The 20,389-nt window shown below is 40.8% G+C and overlaps 1 protein-coding gene across 2 annotated transcripts in view; it reads right to left on the reverse strand.

The window, feature by feature from the left end:
• Positions 1 to 20,389, reverse strand: part of TENM2 (teneurin transmembrane protein 2) — a 186,501-nt gene that overhangs the window by 17,459 nt on the left and 148,653 nt on the right. For both annotated transcript variants that reach the window (XM_061348443.1, XM_061348442.1), the window contains 8 exons: positions 18,746 to 19,007; positions 17,812 to 18,079; positions 16,551 to 16,694; positions 14,520 to 14,769; positions 11,576 to 11,596; positions 7,381 to 7,613; positions 5,725 to 5,879; positions 4,359 to 5,233 (listed from right to left, as the gene is read on the reverse strand). In XM_061348443.1, coding sequence (XP_061204427.1) covers positions 4,359 to 5,233; positions 5,725 to 5,879; positions 7,381 to 7,613; positions 11,576 to 11,596; positions 14,520 to 14,769; positions 16,551 to 16,694; positions 17,812 to 18,079; positions 18,746 to 19,007 — 2,208 coding nt within the window. The remainder of the gene's footprint in view (positions 1 to 4,358; positions 5,234 to 5,724; positions 5,880 to 7,380; positions 7,614 to 11,575; positions 11,597 to 14,519; positions 14,770 to 16,550; positions 16,695 to 17,811; positions 18,080 to 18,745; positions 19,008 to 20,389) is intronic.

The raw sequence follows: 20,389 nt of genomic DNA on the forward strand, positions 1-20,389 counted from the left end.
GTGCTGCTTCTAGAAGTCAGTGGTTTACCCCCACCATGGGGCATGTTCCCCAGGGCTGGTCACAATATTTGAATTCCACAGTGGCAGAGATTAAAAGGTTTATAAGCAAGTGCTGGACCTGCTTAAACAAGTGCTCTCTAGGAAGGTCTGCAGACCACTTGGCTTAATAGCAGACATATTCACTACTTAAATGATATATTAAGCGATTTAGACATAATCCACTACTTAAACACTATATACACACCGCGATACCAATGTATAATGAAGGCTTTTTTACTTTATCCATGGCATCAATAAAATCCTGCTTAAAAAACATATGTTAAAGGTAAAAACTTTAAAATGAATGAAACTGAAACCTTTTCTGTACCACAAAATTTAAAGTGACATATTATTGAGGCTTTCTTTTTAATTTATGTATTTTGTGAGAGAAGTGCTTAGTAGAACGCAACACCCAGACATTTAACTGAATAATGAGAATAAAGCTATATGGGAATTTAATGGCTATAAACCATATATGATATGTATGCATTTCTTTATGACATGAACCTGGGTCTAATGAACTAAACAAAAAAAAAAAATTGCAATGGAAAATATACTAATGGACCTCGGGCTTCTGGTATCTTCAGAAGCAGCCACTACATGTCATAGTGTGTGACACAGCATCAGGCTAGCTGAATCAGATCTGGTAAGGTGACCTTTATATTTTCAGAAGGTGGGTTCTGGATACACTGAAATTCCTGAGCTTCAGTTAGAGGAAGGTTTCATCCTGAGTTTTTCTACTAATAAAATCACAAGGGGACTGATCCTTTCTTAAGCTCAGTATCTTCAAAGATCTCCCCATGTCCACCACTAACCTGCCAACACTTCGCTAAATGCAACCAAGTCTGCCCAAGCAGGCCAAGGTTTCCAGGACTGTGGCTGCCAGGGCAGCTCTGAGTGACACCAGCCACCGGCACCTGGGCAGACACAGGAGCTGTTGGCTGATGATGCCTACAGCATGGAGATGGGGCCTGGGAGCCCGGCGGCTCAGAGCCAACCTCAGCAGCCGCCGTGTGCCAGGCCATCAGGCACGGCTACAGCTCAACCGCGAGACACGCTGAGCACTTACGCATCACCTCCTCACAGAGCTACAGATACCGACCCGCATGTCCCTCAGCAAGTTTGTGATAGTGCACCCAATACCAGTATTGTGGCACCTCTGTATCTTAGGCAATTTTTACTGCTGGCAACCTTTGAGGTCTGGGATGTGTACAGCTGGACAGCTTGTAGATGGGAGTAGCCAGGACAGTGCCTTATACAGTACTGCAGAAAGGAGTAATGGCAGTTTTGACTTAACATAGAGCAGGGCAAGGTGCAGATCATATGCATTTACATACATCCCTATTTTCTCTCCCTTATAAACCCCAAGCTCACTCAAGAAGAAAATTGCAGCACTCTCTTAGGATGTTCCCAAAACTAAGTGGAATACCACTGAGAATCACTTCAAATATATGTGCTTCATGCCCAAAATCAAGCTTAAATTACCCCATGTGAGCCTGCTGACAGCTGTTACATTATTTAACAGCCTTGCCTGTTCCTACTGCAAATGAACTGCGTGGATATACACATGCACTACATGTATAATACATGCATGAGTGTGTATGCACATACATAAAACCAGTTAGTGTATGCATTTCTCCACATATTCAATGCACACTCCATGAATTCAACTCTGTGAGCATTTTCAGAGTACAGCTTTAGATTAAAAAAAAACAACAAACCCAATAAGATAGCACAGCACTTCAGTGTCTGGTTGATATAAATACACTGAAGTACATTTTTCATAAGAACTTCCACTTATGTAGTATTTTAGTATTTAAAAATCATTTATTCTTTTCCAGTTCTTTGGCTGTATCTGGGGTATTGATTATCTCCGTATGAATGCATGAATGTAATGGCACAGAAAACTATTTTGTTGTGCTTATAAACTCTCAACTGGCCAAGTATTTCTTTCATCTTCTATTGATAGTAACTTATACCGACCAAAATAAATTGCATAGTGATGAATATAGAATTTTCCCCTTGGAGCTACTTTGACGAAAAAACACAAACCAGAAACCAGCATTAAGTGGCTGTGGACTGTGACTATTTAGGTTTTTTAATTTGATTTAAATAATTCTCAGAATTTTATTAATAAACCCCTCAACTGTGGGGGTACATGAGATGACAGCATCTGACAGAATTACTGTAAGTCAGCTGCTTAGGATCAGCCTGAAGGACATGCCTCTATTTTTCTGTAATGAGTATCTCCAGTGCATATAGCTAACTTCTTGTCCTTGCATAGGGTTTTCCATTTACATATAGATATACATATCTACTTTTAACATTTTCATGAATGGCATATTATGTCTTTTCTTCTTTTAATGCACAAATGATTCTACTGTCCTCTCATCTATGGGCTCTATGCTTATGAGAATATATGTACAAATCTAGCAGAAAGGAAGTTATTTCCACTGCCTCATCAACGCCAGTCATTGCCTAAGGCAGTACCTCAGGTGTACCCTTTAGACCTAAGTATGGTGCTTAACTTCCCCTGACCTAGGCAAGGGTCAAACATCTTTTCTTACTTGACCTTGGAAAAGAATCTAGTCAACATGTCAGCACTATAAACACATTAAATTATATTTTCAGCTATACTTCAGTAAGACATCAAAGCACCCACCTTCTACACTTACTTAGTGATCAGAGCACAATTCTTCTAATAAATCATGCTAGCTTAGTCCTTTGTGCAATTCTCAGCCACCAGTTATACCAGTTTGGTAACTTGTAACCTTCTGATGGTGTTTTTTAACGTTTCATTGTTTTCAGACAGAGTTTGAAGTTACACTGCCATTTCATTTGCTACAATTAATTAGTGGTGCTTTGAGAAATAACTAGTCTATATGACTTCTGATCTGAAACTTGGCCTAGCTACTAAAGAAAAAGCAACAACAAAAACCCCACCTAGAAGGGCATCGACATCAGCAACAATGCGAGACTTTTCCATGGTCCAGTACAGAGAGGTTTTGCCTGATCTTGCAATCAGCAGCTAAATCCTTCCTGTGCTCACATTTCTGGGTTATTTTTCTAATTGAGGTGTGGTAAAGAAATACTCTTTACACGACATTAAGGAGAAAAACCCTCCAAGTATCTACTAAATGACGGGAAATCAGCGGTTGAATTTCCAGGGCCGCGTCAGGAAGGGACCACGAGAGGGCACTGCTTTCCTTTCTACGGGAACAAAACGCACTGGACACATCACTGATGTACCAGGCTGATTTAGATACATTCTGAGGTTCTTTTTATTCCTGCATTACCTACGTTTCCTCTAAAAAAGAAAGAAAGCGATGGCCAAGATGGATCCATTAGTAAACTAAACTACGTGTGCATCAGTGCTGGTCTGTAGCCTTAAAAATGAGCTTCCAATTTAAATATAAAGCCCTAGTCATACTTTCTACCCCCTAATTTGAGCAATGGTGTTTAGTAATGGTTAATTAACTATGGCATCAGACTCGACATACTTAAGAATTTTATATATATTTTCAATATATCTTTTTGTTTCAACTTCTGATGTTGTTTTGATCAATACATGGCAATAGGATAAGTAAGAACAGGGTTAACTATTAATAAATATATGACTGTTTTTTCTAGATTTTTAATATACTCTTGAACTTCATCTCTGATGAATTGCATTTAAAGAGGAAGTTCTCATTTTCTAATCCATATGGTCACCAACACCAGTGTGCTTCCAGGCTACCTACAAAGTTACACTCGGGGTCTGGCAGGTAGCTGAGGATCTAATCTCCGCACTTGTCTCAAGAATGAACAATCAGTGAAGTTAATCAACATTTTAACAACCATGAGTAATATATGAGTCTGAACAGCAGATACCGAGCTTGAGCTCCAAAAGAACCTGCAGCATTAGGGTTCCTAGGCAGAGGCAGCTCAGTAGGAGCTATGGGTTGCTGGGGGCTGGTCTGAGTGCCAGTTATCTACAGCCTTGATAATGACTAAGAGCAGGGGCCCAGTCTCGTAAATCAAACATGGCTTTCTGAAGGCGGCACACAGTCCTTTGTGCTGGAAGTGGATGAGAATCCCCACAAGCCTCATACTGTGGGCAGAAATTAAAGTGGTCTGGTACCCACCCAAGGGACGTGGCAAAAACTGATGAAATCAAGAAGCCACTTAATCATTTTCAGCATCAAACTAGAATGAGACGTCATGGCCTTATTCAGCATCAGTGAAAAGCCTACAACAGATTTCTGTAGGGTCAGTTCAGGGCCTACTCACTACCATTTGAAAAATAAATGTACGCTTAATAGAGCCAAAAACATTCTTACTCATAAAATGTTGTCCATCCTGTTTCATCACTCTTCGTTGCTAAGAGACCATTGTTTCCGTTATATGTCATTAATCCGAGCTCCAGGGTCTGTGTTGAGACTAGCTTGAGTCCACCATTAGTGCCAACAGCCAGCGTGACAATCTGATTATCCGGCATCAGTAAATGGCGGGGCATCCCACTGGCATCCCGACGGACCTTCAAGGAGTTGCCATTGTTGTCCATCACCTCCGTGACATCGTTATCGCTGCTATAGGTGAAATTGTACAAGTACTCCCCGGTAACAAGGCTGAGAGTGTATTGGTGAATCCCGTCAGCATTGAAGACATACAGCTCCTGTTCTCCTGGAGATGCAGCTTCATATTGGTTAAAAGAATTAAGAATGGGCCTGTTTTTACTGACAGCCCTAATGCGGATATTTCCAAGATCAGCTATGTAGATGGTACCATCTGGGGCCACAGCTAAGGAAGATGGTGAATTTAAGATGGCATCAGTGGCATACCCATCATCCCCAGAATAGCAATTACAGTTGACATCATTTTTGCAATCACAGTCTGAAGCTGCCCCTGCAAGAAGGCATATTTCTCCATTGGTAGTTACCTGGCGTAGCCGATTAATTTTTTTTTCATCTGTCTCACTGATGTAAAGAACTCCTGTGTGTGAGATGGCAATGGCACTGGCTGATTCAAGTGCAGAGTGAATAGCCAGTTTGCTAAGAGAGTAGTCTATACCAGGAACCTGGCAGTGCATGGGGCGTCCAGCAATAATGCTAACTTGATGATTTTCTGTGATCCGTAAAATAACATTGTTCTCTAAGACATAAAGTGAGTTGTCCATGGGATTGACAGCGAGATCAGTAGGCCACTCCAGCCGTACCTATGAGTTGCACAAATTATTACTGTAAAACTCGTAACTGAAAAGTACACTTCTAGTGTTTAAAATTCCACGTGTAACAACAGCAAATTAGTGAGGGGTTTATCAGCGTAAATCACAAAACCAAGTCATGAATGGCAACTATTTCAAACAATGCTTTTGTTTTTCAGCAATATTAAAGCTACGTGCAGTGGTGACTTTGGCTAATTGTGTTTCTGTGCAAAGAATGAATGCTGCATTGTGGAAGCTCTACAATAATTACAGAAAAACAGGCAATTAAGACAATAACTCCCATTATCTCAACCTTATCTCACTACAGTTGCATAAATAACCTGTGTTAGCCACAGTAAAAGGATGGTTCACTCATTTCAGTAATGAATCAAAAATACTACCATCTTGTGCTGCGTAATGTATTTCTTAAGTGGTCAGGCAGTCATCCAAAATAGATGCCCATCTCTTCTAAGGCAGAGAAGAAAATAAATGCACTAAGATACCTGGGTGACATCCATGCTGGAATCACAGCTGAGTGGTCGAACAGCAGTTAGGTCATTGGAGCCCAGCAGGGTTGATATAATTCCGTTCTGATCCACTTTTCTAATCATAGTGGCATCAACAAAATACATGAGACCATATTTATCCACTGCAATTCCTGAAATATAAAAACCAGGCATCAGTGAGGCTCCTGGCTTCAAGGCAGGCTTCATCTTGTTGGCAACTTTACAAAATGGTGACAGTTGTTCTCTTCCCCTGTTCCTTCCTCCTTTCCAACCTGAGCACAGGTCCTGGATCCCTCCAAGTACCTGTAGTTTTGCTAAATAAATGGCATCAAGCAGGTTGATCCCTTGGGGCTTTAAAGAATACCAAACCACAGAAATCCCCACAACATGTCAAAGAGCCAGTGGAATGTAACCTCTTACTTCTAAATTCAAACTCTGTATAACGCATTGTGTGAACCCTACGAAAACCAACAAACCCTTAGTTTTAATCTCAGAAATTTGAGGTGTTGCTTGTTCATCTGAAGGATCTGAGAATTTTTAGAAATCTTTTTAAATTTCTTTAAGATTTGGAAAAATGAAGAGGACACTACAGTCTTTCAGGATTGTTTTTTAATTCTTTGACCTGTTGCTGCAAGGAATATGGGAAGAATATCTGGTGTTTCCAGATGAAGACACAGGGGTTTCCAGCCTAGGAAAAAAGGAAAGGTTCAATGGCTGTCACACTGGGAGTCCTTAGAAAGGAAAGGCACAGAATGAAAGGTGCTCCCTTGGAGGAACAGAAGGATGCTGCTGCCTGTGGTGAAGGAGGGCAAGCTTTTTCTCTCTTGCCTTTCCTGCTTTGATTTGGTGCGTTGTCTTGTCCGTTTTGTGGGCTGAAAATAAAATATTGATCTAAAAATTCTGTCTTCAAATGGTTGCAGTGCTCATCCTGTTGGGCAGTGAGAGCAGGTACAGCTTTCTCTTCTCAACGTCTACAGAGGCTTACCTTCAAACATGGAAACAGCTCTGTCCTGTTAACACACTCTGTGTGTCTTAACTGAAACTATTACCTCTACAGAGAAATAGGACCTTTCATTCTTATTTGCTTTTACAATCATCTAGTTATTTTCAACCATTGAAATAAAACTCAAAGAAGTTTGTAGCACCTGGCAATACACCTAATCAATTCATCCTTACAATTAACATGAAACAATGGAAAAAAAAAATCCTAGCAACAAATCTCCAAATCTCTGTCATCTTGAAAACTTTCTGTTAAAAATTAGAAACTGGAAAGGCCAAAATTCCTTTTATTTTTCCTCTGCCTCTGAAGAAAAAGAGAACGCACAGACTAGAAACTCAGATGAAAAGCCACAGCAGGCAGTTTTTCTCCCCAAAGACTATCTCAAACAGTGATTTGTTCCCCAGTTTACATGCTTGCTTCTTGGAGTGAGTGGTACCCTGCTAATTTGTGTTCTGTTCTCCTTGCGCAGCGTTCACTGTTGGGGTAATAAAGTTTGCTTTAACTAAACAAAACATGAACACTTGCCAATCCACTGTAATTAAAGCCCAGAATAAAAACTACAGAGCAAGGAGTGATTTAATTGCCAGATAATTATTTCCACACCCAGCCCAGCCTCACACAGTCATTTTCTCCAGCTTCTTTTCCTACTTTACCTCGAGGGCTCATGAGGGTTGCGTCCACTGCCTTCCCTCCATCCCCACATCTGGCTTCGTCGAAGGGCAGGCATTGCTCTCCAGTCCCTGCCACCACTTCAGAGTTACCAGCTAGGTCTTTTGTGCCAGAGAGAGACTTGACTCTGTATATCCGTCGACTATTGGTGTCCGATACATATAGTGAGCCTGAAACAGGGTCCACGGCCAGATAGTATTTATGAGCAGGATTGTTGCTTTAGAGAAAAAGAAAGCATAGAAGAGCTGAGCAGTCTAGAAACTTCACAGGCTTCAGAACTTGTAAACTCAGAGAGATCTGGAAAGAAAGTCTGACACCTTCACACCGAGGTGGGGTCTGAGGGACTACCATCTGCAGCTCTAATGCGATTAGGGCCTGGTCAGTGTTGCTAAAGGATTGCCATTTCAAATCTCATTTATCCTCCTACACCAAACCTTGCACAGCAGAGCCCAATAAGCCAAAGCTGCACAGCAGACTTGCCTCTTGATCTCTTCTGTCCTTTAGGTCTGCTCCAGGTGAATTCTCTTTAGCTTACCTCTACCTATTGCCCTCCTCCCAGCCACCTTGTTTAACTTCTCTTGAAAGCAGAAGTCACGGGAGCAAGATCATAAAATCAGCTTTTGAGTCACTTATATTATGCCACAAGATTTGTGAGGTCTTGTATAAATAGGAGGCAGAGGCATAACAAATTTATTCCTAAAGCAAATTTGTTCTCATTCATTCTTATCAAGAATCTCATTTACGGCAGATGAAGTTGATTATATAGCTCAAACCAGAGACCCCAAGTGTCTGACTTTAACTCCAAACCTTCTGTTATTGAAAAACTGGTCCTCAGTTTGTGATTAGAATGGGCGCTCATATGGAAAGCTACTTCTCTTCTGAAATATATGGGGTTTTGACAGCTCGTCACGTTTTGGAACTACTTTAGCAAATCTTCTGCAAATTGAGAAATGTCAATCTTTTGCCATATATATACATTCACACACACACAGCTGCAGTGCAGAAATATTTTCAAAGTCTTGCCTGGCTGGTTTAACTCAATTTAGTTGGATTTTAAGCATGATGTGAATTTTGCAGCCTTTGGAGCCTATGGATGAGTGTAAATAAGATCAATGGTGGTTTCAAAGCATAGAAGACAAATGAAGACAAGAGGAGAAAAAAAAAAAAAGGTTACTTACCAGTAACCACAGATGTTTGCCTCCAAATATCCACACTCCTAGCTTCATACGGCAAAAGTGCCCATCTTCAAGAGTGAGGATACACAGAGGTAAGTTACGATGGACATAAGCCATTTCAAGATCACCCTGGCTGAAAATAGCGTAAGGCCACTTCCGGCAGATGGATTTATCAGCACCACAAAGACAACTGCTTTCATGTGGTCATGACCAGATTAGGAGGAATGAGGAGGTCCAAAAATATCACTTTCTACAGTTATTTTCCTCTATGCCAGTCTTTGGCATGACATGATTTTAGGTCAATAACAGTTCTAAAACTGTAGAAAGGAGGAAGGAGTTTGGTTTGATCGGCATTCAGTCGGCAGAGGTAGTACCATCTGCTGAAGTCTAGGAGTGTAGAAATTAGGGATGAAAAAATACAACAAACAAAAAAGTACTTGGCAGGTTCATTTCATGCATGGTTCTCAAAGTACTTGAAAAAGATGGGTGTTACACCCATTTTACAGAGGAGGAAACTGAGGCACAGAGAGGTTAAGTGGTGTAGACAAAGTTATGCAGGGAGACTAGTGACATGATTGCGATTAGAGCACAATCTCTTTATTCCCCAAGTTACTCTGCTTATCTTCAGCAAACTGCACCTCTTCACTAGGCCCTTGCTACATCCTTCTTCTCCCTCCCAAACCAAGCTCAGTCTTCTTTGTCACCTAACGAGATATTTCTTTCCACTCACAAGGTTTCTGCAGTCTCTCAAGTACCTGTGCCATTCAAACACCTGCACATTTGTCCTTGAACAGAAATTCTGACCTCTTCTTCAACATGTTCTCTCCTTACACCGAACAAACCCTGCTAGGACACTGGTGTTGTACAGCACTTCACAAATACACCCAAGCTCAGCTTGAGGCTTTGCAACATCTCTACCTGCAGGCTCTGCCTCCAGCCCTGAGTGCCCTTTGCCTGGCCCTGCTGAAACACAGGCACCCACCCTAGCCGGGTTGGGAGTTCCGGGGCAGGTATGAACTAGGTGCAGACACCGCTGCCGGTCCCATAGGTGGGAGCTGTGGCAGCAGTGCCTGCGGGAGCTGCGCTGCTCCTGACATGAGCCACACTGGAAGTGTCTCTTCTCTTCAGACATGACTTTGCCAGCCTGTGCTTCCTTCCTGAGTGAGCATGCCCTGCTTCCCTGTGCCCAGGCATGGCCCACTGCTACCAGGATGGGGTAAGGTGTAAGTCAGGGTAAAGAGCAATGGCAGAACACTGGGTTATGTCCCTCTCCTATTTCAGTCACTGGTGTGTCCGTAGAGCTCACCCTGCCTTTCTCCCCTGGAACCTCCCTCAGGGAGTCAGTCATGAGCTTTTGTTCCAGACCAGGAAGCAACTCACTGGAACTGCAGATCTGCTGCATACCCCTTTGCTCTTTCCTGGGCTCGGTAAGGAAACAGATAGTGAATGCTCCATCCCTGGCTTGGAGCAACCTGGTTGAGTGGAAGGTGTCCCTGCCTGTGGCAGGGGTTTGGAACTGAATGATCTTAAGGTCCCTTCCAACACAAACCAGTCTGGGATTCTATGACTCTCCACATAAAATATTTGAGGGACTTTAGCAGAAAACACCGGTGGAAGGTGATGTGCACTCACCATGTCCCCAAAGAAATTGGAGATTATTACCTCAAAAGGCGATATATTTTAAATGAGAAGTAAACATTTATCAGACCAGCATCTGAGCAACCAGAGGCCTCTGCCTCTCTTCTCTCCATGCCACTGTCATCTTTTATTCAAATTACAGAAAGCCAATGAATGCACCTGGTTTTAAAAGATTTCCCATAACCTTCAGTATTGCTCAGAGGTTTCTGCCAATAATGGCTCTGCCTCTTGCCCTCCACAGTGACTGCAGCAGATACCACTGGGCAGCCTTGCTCTGCTCTGGGAGGGAGCCCAGTGCTTGACAGCATGTGGCACAGGCAGGATCTGCTTGTCCTCCCTTTTCTTCTCAAATGTGCATCAAATTCACAACCTAACGACAGCTTTTCTTTCAATCCAACCAAAAAGAGAAGTGCCCATAGCAAATCTCTAAGCATCTAAAAAAGTAACTAAGCTGAGTTAGTGCAAACGAGGAGCCTCTGCATCACCAAAAATCATCAACAAATTATGAATTAATTCATCCAGAGAGGAAAATTTAGTGAAAATGTATACTTGCTATTCCAAAGTATATTGTAAAGGGGAAATTATATTGTTTAATCCGGACCATCTTCTGTATCTAATTGCGTCACAGAAATGGAAAGTATGATTTTAAAAGGGTGATGCACAAGACGCTATGGAATACTTTCTTGTTCTTGCCCTTGATAGTCTCCAGGGCGAACATCCTCCCTGTCCTGGAAGATGAAGAAGCGTTTCCTATGCTTCTGCCATCAGAAGCCCTAGTGCTCAGGTGAGACAATGAAAATCTCCTCTCCTAATGTCTAGGCAGGTTCTGCCTCCCTCCTGCATCTTACAGCAACTGCATCTAGTGGTTGCATACAACCAGCCCCACAGGTTGACTGACTGTTAATTGTATTTGATGAAAGAAAATAGAAACTAAATTATGAAAAAGGACAGAGGGTTCAGAAAATCATTAATGACCAGAAAATGAGTTTTTGACCTATCTGCAGTCATTAGTGCTTTTGTGAACCTTTCTGGCATTTGTAAAACTGCTCTGGTAGTTTACCTCAACCATTTAGACCAATTATAGACAGCAGGGAGAAGTGCTTATAGAGAAGTTAGCTTGGGGTTCATTATAGTGGCATTCTACTAGAAATTCCTAATTACTGTCAGAACTTATTTGGTTGCTTTTTGACTGCATTTCATAATTGCTAACACTTATCATATTCATAACACACAATTAGCACATAAAAATGTTTCTATATATGGTACATGAAGAACATAACATTACACAAGAAGCACAACACAAAAAGCAAACACAATGAAGCAAACAAACCATATCAAATTATATGGGAAAGAGCTCGTGTCTTACCTATGTTTAAACTCTTTATTTCTTTATAGAAAGGGAACAGAAGAAAAAAGAACAAACAGTTAGCTGAAGAATAGATGGTAAAGCAAACATAGTATTTGTTTTATTTTACAAAAGGACACAGGAGAAGATATCTCTTTTCAGCACTAGCCTTTGCTTGGGTTTACTGATGAAAAGCGACTGGGAGCCATAGAGTTGCAAGCTAGCTCTCTGCCCCCAACCTCCACCCCCCGTATATTTTACAGGACACTTTCTAGACCACTGAAAGAGTTTCTCACATGGAAATATGTGTATCTTGTGGGCTAGGAACTAGAAAAATTGGCGGTTTTCTGAATACAGAACAGGGGAGGGAGAAGCACTGGGTTCAGGATATCATCTGCCAGTTGGAGGCATCCTCTTTAATCAAAATAGTTTTCCAACAGGCTATTTCTAAACAAATTTCTACTACAGAATATACATTCCTCTCCTCCCAGTCCCTAGAATAATTGCTTAAAGCAAGTTTGAATGCTACTTGGTAACTATTTAAGCCTATCAAAGTAAACTGAGGGTAAAAAAATCCCAACCCTTTTAAGTGAGCAGTAAGATACTGTACAATGGGCGATAAATAGCATTAAAGGATCCCTAGTTTACCATCTAAACACAAAGTCAAAGGAAAAGTGTCCTTTACTTCCAAGAATTAAATTAATACATTCCCCACACCACAGTGTTTCACTGTGTTGAAGTCATTTCCATTTAGGAACATCCAAGGAATGAAACAAAGAGGTTCATGAAAACTCCCAAGCTGCAGCACTCAATGCACAGCTCCAAACTTGCAATACCAGTGTGAAGGGTGACATGCAACACTCCTGAGTCAAAATTCCTATTAGCCACTCAGAGCAGGCATCTTCATAAACGACAGTGTGAAGCAAATATGCACACTGGGATGTTCTGACTTACAAAGCTACTCAAGATTTATACTGGCTTATGTAAAACCAAAATTACACCCGTTGGGAAATCTAAATAGTGATGTATTTGGTTTTTAATACTTATGAACGTATTATTTGCGACGTTAGTCAAGCTACTTGATACTAGCTGAAGACTGGTCTTGTTCTTACTTATTCAGCTCAAATCGTCAACCTCTTATGCATGTAACTTATACAGATTTTACGTTTACCACTGAATCACAACTTTTTTTTCTGTTCAATCACAACTTGTTTGCTGGAAGGGACCTTAATTCCCTTTAGAGGATCAGGGGACAAAAGATATCACTGCAAAGCCTAAAAATCTGTGTGTCAAGCTATTTGCAGCTGTCCAATAGCACTCAAAATGCTTTATTGTTCATTGCTAATAGCTTCAACAGAAGCTAAAGAAATTATGCTATGGAAAGCAGACCTTCCTAAAAGTAGAGAGAGAGTGGGACAAAAGCAGATTAAGAAGTCCATCTTCTGTTTCTTTACAGATGTTCTCATTTTCCCTCACACATGCTGAAAAGCCCAATTTACTGTTTGTTGTAAACTTGGAGACAACATTTCCAAGTATCAGGTGGGCTGGGAAACTCTCTGGCTGATATTAGCAAGTGAGGTGCATGTAAAAGCCTTACATTAAGTATCCAAATATGAAACTGTTTCTCTTCACCTATAAAGCTGTGATCCTCTTTATTGGAAAGCTAAACCGAACTGAACAAATTAGAAACAAAAAAACCCCAGTATTATATACCTTATAATGCAGAGCTACAGTGTACACTGAAATAAATATTTATAACTGGTCGCACATCCATACCAGCTCCCTCCTGTGGTTTATACGGAGCTGCCAGCAGAAAGCATGCCATGATCTATGACTTTTTGGAGTTTAAAATCTAATGAGGCAGCCTGATGGTGTATGAGGTAGGTGTCAGAGAGTGATTTCAGGGTAGAAATGGCCTAAATTGAAACTCTTTTGTTGTATAAAATCAGAATTCACAATAGTGACATCAACAGAATGACATGAATGGAAGAGAGGTGTAGAATAGAGCTAGGCCTCCTATTCTCTCACTGTCCTATCATTTTGCACTTTCTCCCACTAATTAAAAACTAAAAGTACAGTGGAAGAGAGGAACTGGTTATGGCCATATCATTAAAAAAAGGCTAATGACCTAAATTTACTCCATGGACTTTGCAGCTATATCCAATTTACAAGAGAATTAGTTCTATTGCCTGAGTGGGCTGCAGAAGTATCAGGGAACAGCCAATATAAGCTATTTTTTTCTAATTTTTCTGCAAATACTCAATAGTGCTGTAACTATAAGGTCTAGTTACACAAGTTACAGTTTGAAGCAGTAGCTCTTGCCTCTCCTATAAGAATGAAGAAAGGAGATGGAACAGAAACGGGTGAAGTGGTACACTCTATGCTCATGCCTTCCCTAATAAGTGACCAAATCTTAATGCTGGGGAGGGGGTATGGGAGGAGGGGACAGAGGTACAATCTTAAAAGGAGTTCTGATGATGAAAGGGACTCTGTATGTCACTCTTAACTGCACTAGTCAATGTACAGAAATAGACTCACAAGCATGGGAAAGCAGGGGGAAAGTGGCTGTCAAAATCATTGACAGGAAAACCTTCCTGCTAACCTTGTAAACCTGTTTGAATTTGCTTATCTCTGTGGCTCAATACCTAAGGGCAGTCAATTCTGCAGTTTTCAAACAAAACTAAATGATGCATAGTACTGAGGAGAGACTGTATCAAATGATCACCAACAAGAAAGAACATGGTTTGTCCTTTTTGTACAAGCCGGTTTGTCCTTTCCTCTAACTTCTCTATTGTTATTGCTCTGATAAACTACAGACTTTGAACTATGCATTTCTGTGCCCCATTTCTCCACTGGAATTTAAATAGGTTGAAAGTGACAATGTTTTACAAAATTATAAAAAGTAATGGCAAAGGCTGGTTTGAGCACAGGCTACAGAAATGAAGCAATAAGGTTAACACCTTACCTCAGCTCCAGTATACTAGTAACATTCCTGGATGGGAAGATACGCCGAATATAGTTAAAATCTCCAACAAAGAGACTTCCGTCAATACCCACTGCCAGTGCTACAGGGGCCAAAAGCTTATTTCCTTCTGCCAGACCATTGCAGCTGGGACAGGATATGCTTCTTCGGCGCCCATTCCCCATAATGCTGGTTATCACAGCTGGCTGCTGAGTTAGAAACTGATTTTCTCCATTGCCTTTGTGCAATATACCTAATAACAAAGAGGAGAAGAAGTGGTTATTACTGTCATTCACTGCAGGGGACTTCAGGTAGTTCTCTTTTCAATAGCTGCTGTTAAGAACTGTACACTGAAATGACTGCAGCGTTTGCTTCTTCAATGGTGCAAAAAGAGTGGAAGGGCTTTCTGATAGTAAAAATAAAGGTTTAATGAAGATGCTCTGTTAAAACCCACACATATATACAACCACAGCCCCCGACATAAACTCACAGCCCTTTAGTATTCATTGTGAAAGAAAACACTGCCATACAATTCTCTGGCCTGTCACAATGGTTTAGACTCTCTTATTAACTGGGAAGTGAGAAGGCAAACAGTGGATGTGTTCCTTATTTGTGTCCCTGGATCCTCTCACTCCAGTTTCCTATGTTACATTCTGTCTGGAATTTCATGCCAACCTTACTGTTCCCTTTCCACCTTTCAGTCCTTCACACTTTTTTCATGGAAAATGAGAAGTGAGAAATGGAGACACAAAAGAAAATGAAAGCACAGCAAATGGAAAGAGAGGAGAAAGATGAAACTCCTGAAAGGGCTGCTAAGGATCAACAAGGGAAGCTACTGGTAAGGATCTTTAGTAGGCTTCAAGAAATGCCTTAAAGATGGGTTTTCTTCTCAAAATATTAGTTCAAAAAGCAGATCCCTGCTCCCAGAGGGCAGTGATCCTCTGCAGTGGCCATTTTCAATGACATCAAAGACCGCAGAAACCTAACCAAAAAATTTTAGCCTCCGGTTATCTTGGAAATCATAGCACCATAGCATAAACCAGGTTGGAAAAGACCTTTAAGATCATCAAGTCCAACCCAGGACTGCCAAGCCCACCACTAAACCATGTCACTGAGGGAATAAGATGCTTTTATGTTTTCTACATTAACCTGGCATTCTGAAATCACTGTTCTTTGGATTTCTTCTGTTGCGTGCCTCAAAGTCTCATCAATGTAGTTGTGTCACGTGGGGTTGTAAGCAACTGTAATAAGTTTCACTCTCTGCAACTTCATTCTGAAGATGTGCTGCCCGAGGCAGTTGTATGCAGTTGTATGATGCTAATGTAACCAGGTCCCTGCTGGTGACAACAGTGACTATCATGCACTATCCAAATGACTCCAGCATCTGACTGCTGCACAACACTTGAAGTGTGTGCAAAGTCTTGCCTATTCTGAATACTCTTTTAGGTTTCTTGAGTAACAATATCCTTCGCAATTGATTAATGCTGGGATCAGCAGGAAAGCTGTAGAAAACACTTCACAGGATCAAATGAAATGTATGCTAAGCATTCAGCTCCCTTAAGTGTTTCAAGTAAAATATGAAGACCAGGAACATTCAGCTTAGGATATGTAAAGACAAAGAAAAGGGAGGAAAAACCAAACACATGACAAAGGAGAAGGACAAATGAGACTCAGTATCTCATCACAGACTCGTACTCCCGCTAAACCCCATCTCAGATTAGAGGGAAAAAGGTCAAACGAAGCCAGAAGGGTGTGGTTGTTATCAGAAAAATAGGGAAGGAAAAGAGAAGGACATTACAAGGGAATACATGAACAACAGAATAGAGGATAAAGAACTTGCTGTGCAGAACAGTAAAACTTTTGCTGAAAGTCTACAAACACTTTCTGACAACTGAAATGTGTGCCATGCTTTCCTGAGCCAAAGGTGGAACAAAAACACCGGAGAAATTGCTTTTTCAAGTGTAAATATAATGCAAATAAAAAGGGTTCACAAAACTCTATACAGAACAGAAAATATGGAATTAACTAACTCACCACTCTTGACATTAAGTACATGATGTTTATCCAAAGACCATCCTCCTAAATTTGAAGGATCTAGTTCAAATCCTTGCAGCAGTGCTGTCCTCTTCTCCCATAAAATGAGACTGGGGCAAGTCTCATATTCAAACCCCACAGAAACTGAAATAAAATAAAATCTAATATACTTGCTGAACAAACACTGAATTAAATGTCCACAGCACATTCAAATCATTCAGCATTCTAGCTCCCCAGCCCCTCAAGATGGAGTGATTATATTCTTCTCTTTTATTCTATAATATTAAATTCAGATCTTTGACTAGACACAAATTTGAAACTTCATTCACATGTACTCTGCAGGGATCTGATCACTTCTCTTTGAATAGCTGGCCGTGAGAAGTGAGAGTTTGGTGAGAGTGAGAAATACAGGGTTTAAAATATCATAAAATTATTCTATCAGATCACAGATGAGATCAAAGTCTTCATTTGCCAGGTGTTCACAGGATTTATTTAGTGCGTTCACCTTACAGACCATATACCAAGGAGCAGTGGAAAGTTTGGGTGCTTTTAAGCACACAGGCACTGCAAGCATTACTCAGGAAAGCAATATCCTATGCAACAATGTAAAAAAAGCTACAGCAAAGACAACTTTAGAAAATATAGAAATCAGAGTTTTAAATCAGTTTTTCTTTTCACACTGGCACAGCTCTGATGCCCATTTTTAGCACTGCTGTATCAAAAGGGTTCTGATATGAAAATGAAAACTTAAAATATGATGATCACTCTCCCCCCCCCAACTAGAACCAAGTGAACTAAAGCCAGCTATACAACTACAAGACTGAGCAGCATTAGAAAAGGACTGTTTTCATTTCAAATGTATTACACCACAAATGGCTATAATAACAACATGCATAGAAACCCAAATGCACTGAAGAATGCCAGCCAGCCCAGCAGGATGTTCATTTGTTAACTGAAAGAAAATAAACACACAGTGATGGACTAGGTTTCACCTAAGTTCTTGCTGCCAGTTTTTCCCATGTCTGGTCTAAACCTTGTAAGTCAGCTACTGATCAGGAAACACAGGCATGTTGATGGAGTTTAGACCCTTTGAATGTGATCTTTAATGTGTAAAAGAAACATAATACAAAGATAGATTGTGTCAGGAAGACAAGAAATATTTAGTCTGTATTTGCTTCTCCATAAGAAATCCCTGCAGTTTTCTGACTGAGAATTACAGGTGTTACTTGAAAAGTTTTGGAGCTTGTATATGCTGACTTACCTACAGCATCTGACAACCCATAAACCTTCTGACCATACGCATCTGTTTTGTCCCAGATAAATGTATATGCCAAGTTGGGAGACGCCTGAAATGATTTTTGAAACAAATGCCCTTCTACTGCTACCATCAAATGAACTTTGATTAGATTCAGTGGCACAAGTGACTGAGTCATGGTGATCTTAAGTAAGGATTTGTATCCAGCAGTACGGGAACTCAGGTAGCTGAGCTTTATGCTAGAGCCAGGGATCTCAATTTCTTCATGAAGAACCTGAATAGGAAAAAGATCAAACATTTCACATTAGTGCTTTGTTTGTTTTTTTTTTTTTTAGCAATGTCCCCTTGCGTGTTCTTACGGATTTATGACTTTCTGCTGTTGGAAATTGCTGTCCTCAACTGACATTTCTGGAGAAGTAACTCTTTGGTATCTGCACATTTTCTAAGAGCCCACTGCTGGCACAAGTGCAAATAAGTACAAGTACTTCTACTGCAAGTTAAATTTAAGGGGAACATAAGAAATACAGTAATAGGAAGCAGAAGCTTTCACTAACAGTATAAAGACTAACTGAAGTAGTGAAACAATAGCATTGGTAGAGTTTTCCTTTGTCCTAAACAGCCTGTAGTTAGCACCACACACTTTGCATAATTCTCTTGAAACACCTAAGCTGTCAACTGAAATACAGAGGTGTACCTGATATATTGTTTGATAATGAGAAGGTGCAGAGTAGTCAAAGATAAATGTGCCTGTATGACATAAACCTACAAAATCTGCAGACCTCATTGGAAAACCTGGTATCTGTCAAAATGAATGCAGCTCTCTAGAGGCATTTGCTACAGCAATGCCAGGGGACAAATGGTGCCCCTGCAGTAAGTGCTCAGTTCAGTACTAGCACCTTACCACTGATTTCCACATCCTTTTCAGTCACACTGTTCTTACCTGGGTTTCTGGTACAATGGGATTCCGGCCTGGAGCATCACTGAAGAAAGTTGAAAGTGGTGATGAAATGATGAGCGGATCAGGACGGACAAAACCACTCAGATCACAGCTAGGAATGGAGTTCTCCTCTGTCTTCATGGCAAGCGTGTCCATGGCATAGAAGCTATTCCATGGCAACCATACTGTCCTTTCCTGACTCATAAATGGAGCCCGTTCAAAGTGCAGGGTTAGGGATGCTCCACCATTTGCCACCAAGTCAAACCTAGAAAAATGTGGGCTTTACAAGTGACAAGACTGAATAATTCCAGTAACAGAATTCCTGGCTAATGAAATAGGTATATCGGTATACCTACAGCAATAGGTGTATGTCCTGGCTTTGGCTGGGATAGAGTTAGTTTTATCCCTAGTGGCTGGTACAGTGCTGTGTTTTTGCTTTAGAACAAGAATAACGTTGATCACAGAGGGATGTTTTAGTTGTTGCTGAGCACTGCTTACACTAAGTCAAGGATTCTACAGCTTCTCGTAGTGGCCAGCCAGCAAGGAAGCTGAGGGCTTGGAGGGGACACAGCGGGGACAGCTGACCCAAGGGGTATCCTGTGCCATAGGACATCTTGCTCAGCAGATAAACTGGGGAAGGCTTGGCCAGGCCACTGCTTGGGGACTGGCTGGGCATCGGTTAGCGTGGGGTTGGCAGCTGTTTGCACTTGCATCACTTGTGTTTCTTAGGTTTTAGTTATCTCTTTTTATTTTGTTATTTTCCTTCCATTACAATTATTAGCACTATTATATTACTATTATTATTGGACTTCAATTATTAAACTGTTCTTATCTCAATCCATGAGTTTTCTCACTTTTACCCTTCTGATTCTCTCCCCCATCCCACCAGGGTGGCTGAACGGGTCTGAGCTGGTGGCTGGGCTTAAACCACAACAGTATTTTTTCAGTATTATGCTTCAAGTGATCAGTAATGGCATGTGAACCTCTGGCCACTGAACAACTGAAATCCAACAAAAACAAGCAATGATTTGAAGTTACCTGGACAAACCCTGTTCCTATATATTATAAACTCTGCATTAAATAAATAAAAAATACCCAACAAACAAATCACCCTATTTATTACTACAAGTCACCTTTATTTATAGAATCAGCAGAGAAGCCAAGTTCATATGGCATTGGGCACTGAATTAGCCCTTTTCTAAGAGATGCTGTCCATTAGGTACAGAATGGAACACGTGGCAGTAAGAGAATAGTAATGAAAAGCTTTGCTATTTGTGTTCTACAAATCAGGTAACAATTCCTGTGCCCAGGACAATTGATCTATCAGTTTCCAGAGAGATGAGGTATTTACTCCCACTCCCCTACATAACCAGAGCAGTAATATGTAGCTGCACAGGCATTTGAAATCTGGCCTGGGTAAAATACTTCCAGGTTGTTCTGACAACAGAAGTAGACATCAGTTGTTTCATGTAAATGCTGGCAACATGACAAATTACTCCATGATTTATATAACCTATTCAGATTTAAATACAGTTCAGCATTTACTGTAGTATGAAACCACTGAAGTCAAGCACAGTATGCTTTTATTATAACAGAATAATATTCCGGGAAATATGGAAATTAAACACTCCCTATAGTTCATTTGAC

Source organism: Neopsephotus bourkii, unplaced genomic scaffold (assembly GCF_033783945.1).
Source record: "Neopsephotus bourkii isolate Nb327-2 ecotype Australia unplaced genomic scaffold, CSIRO-AGI_Nbou_v1 NB_357, whole genome shotgun sequence".
NCBI classification, from domain to species: Eukaryota; Metazoa; Chordata; class Aves; order Psittaciformes; family Psittacidae; genus Neopsephotus; species Neopsephotus bourkii.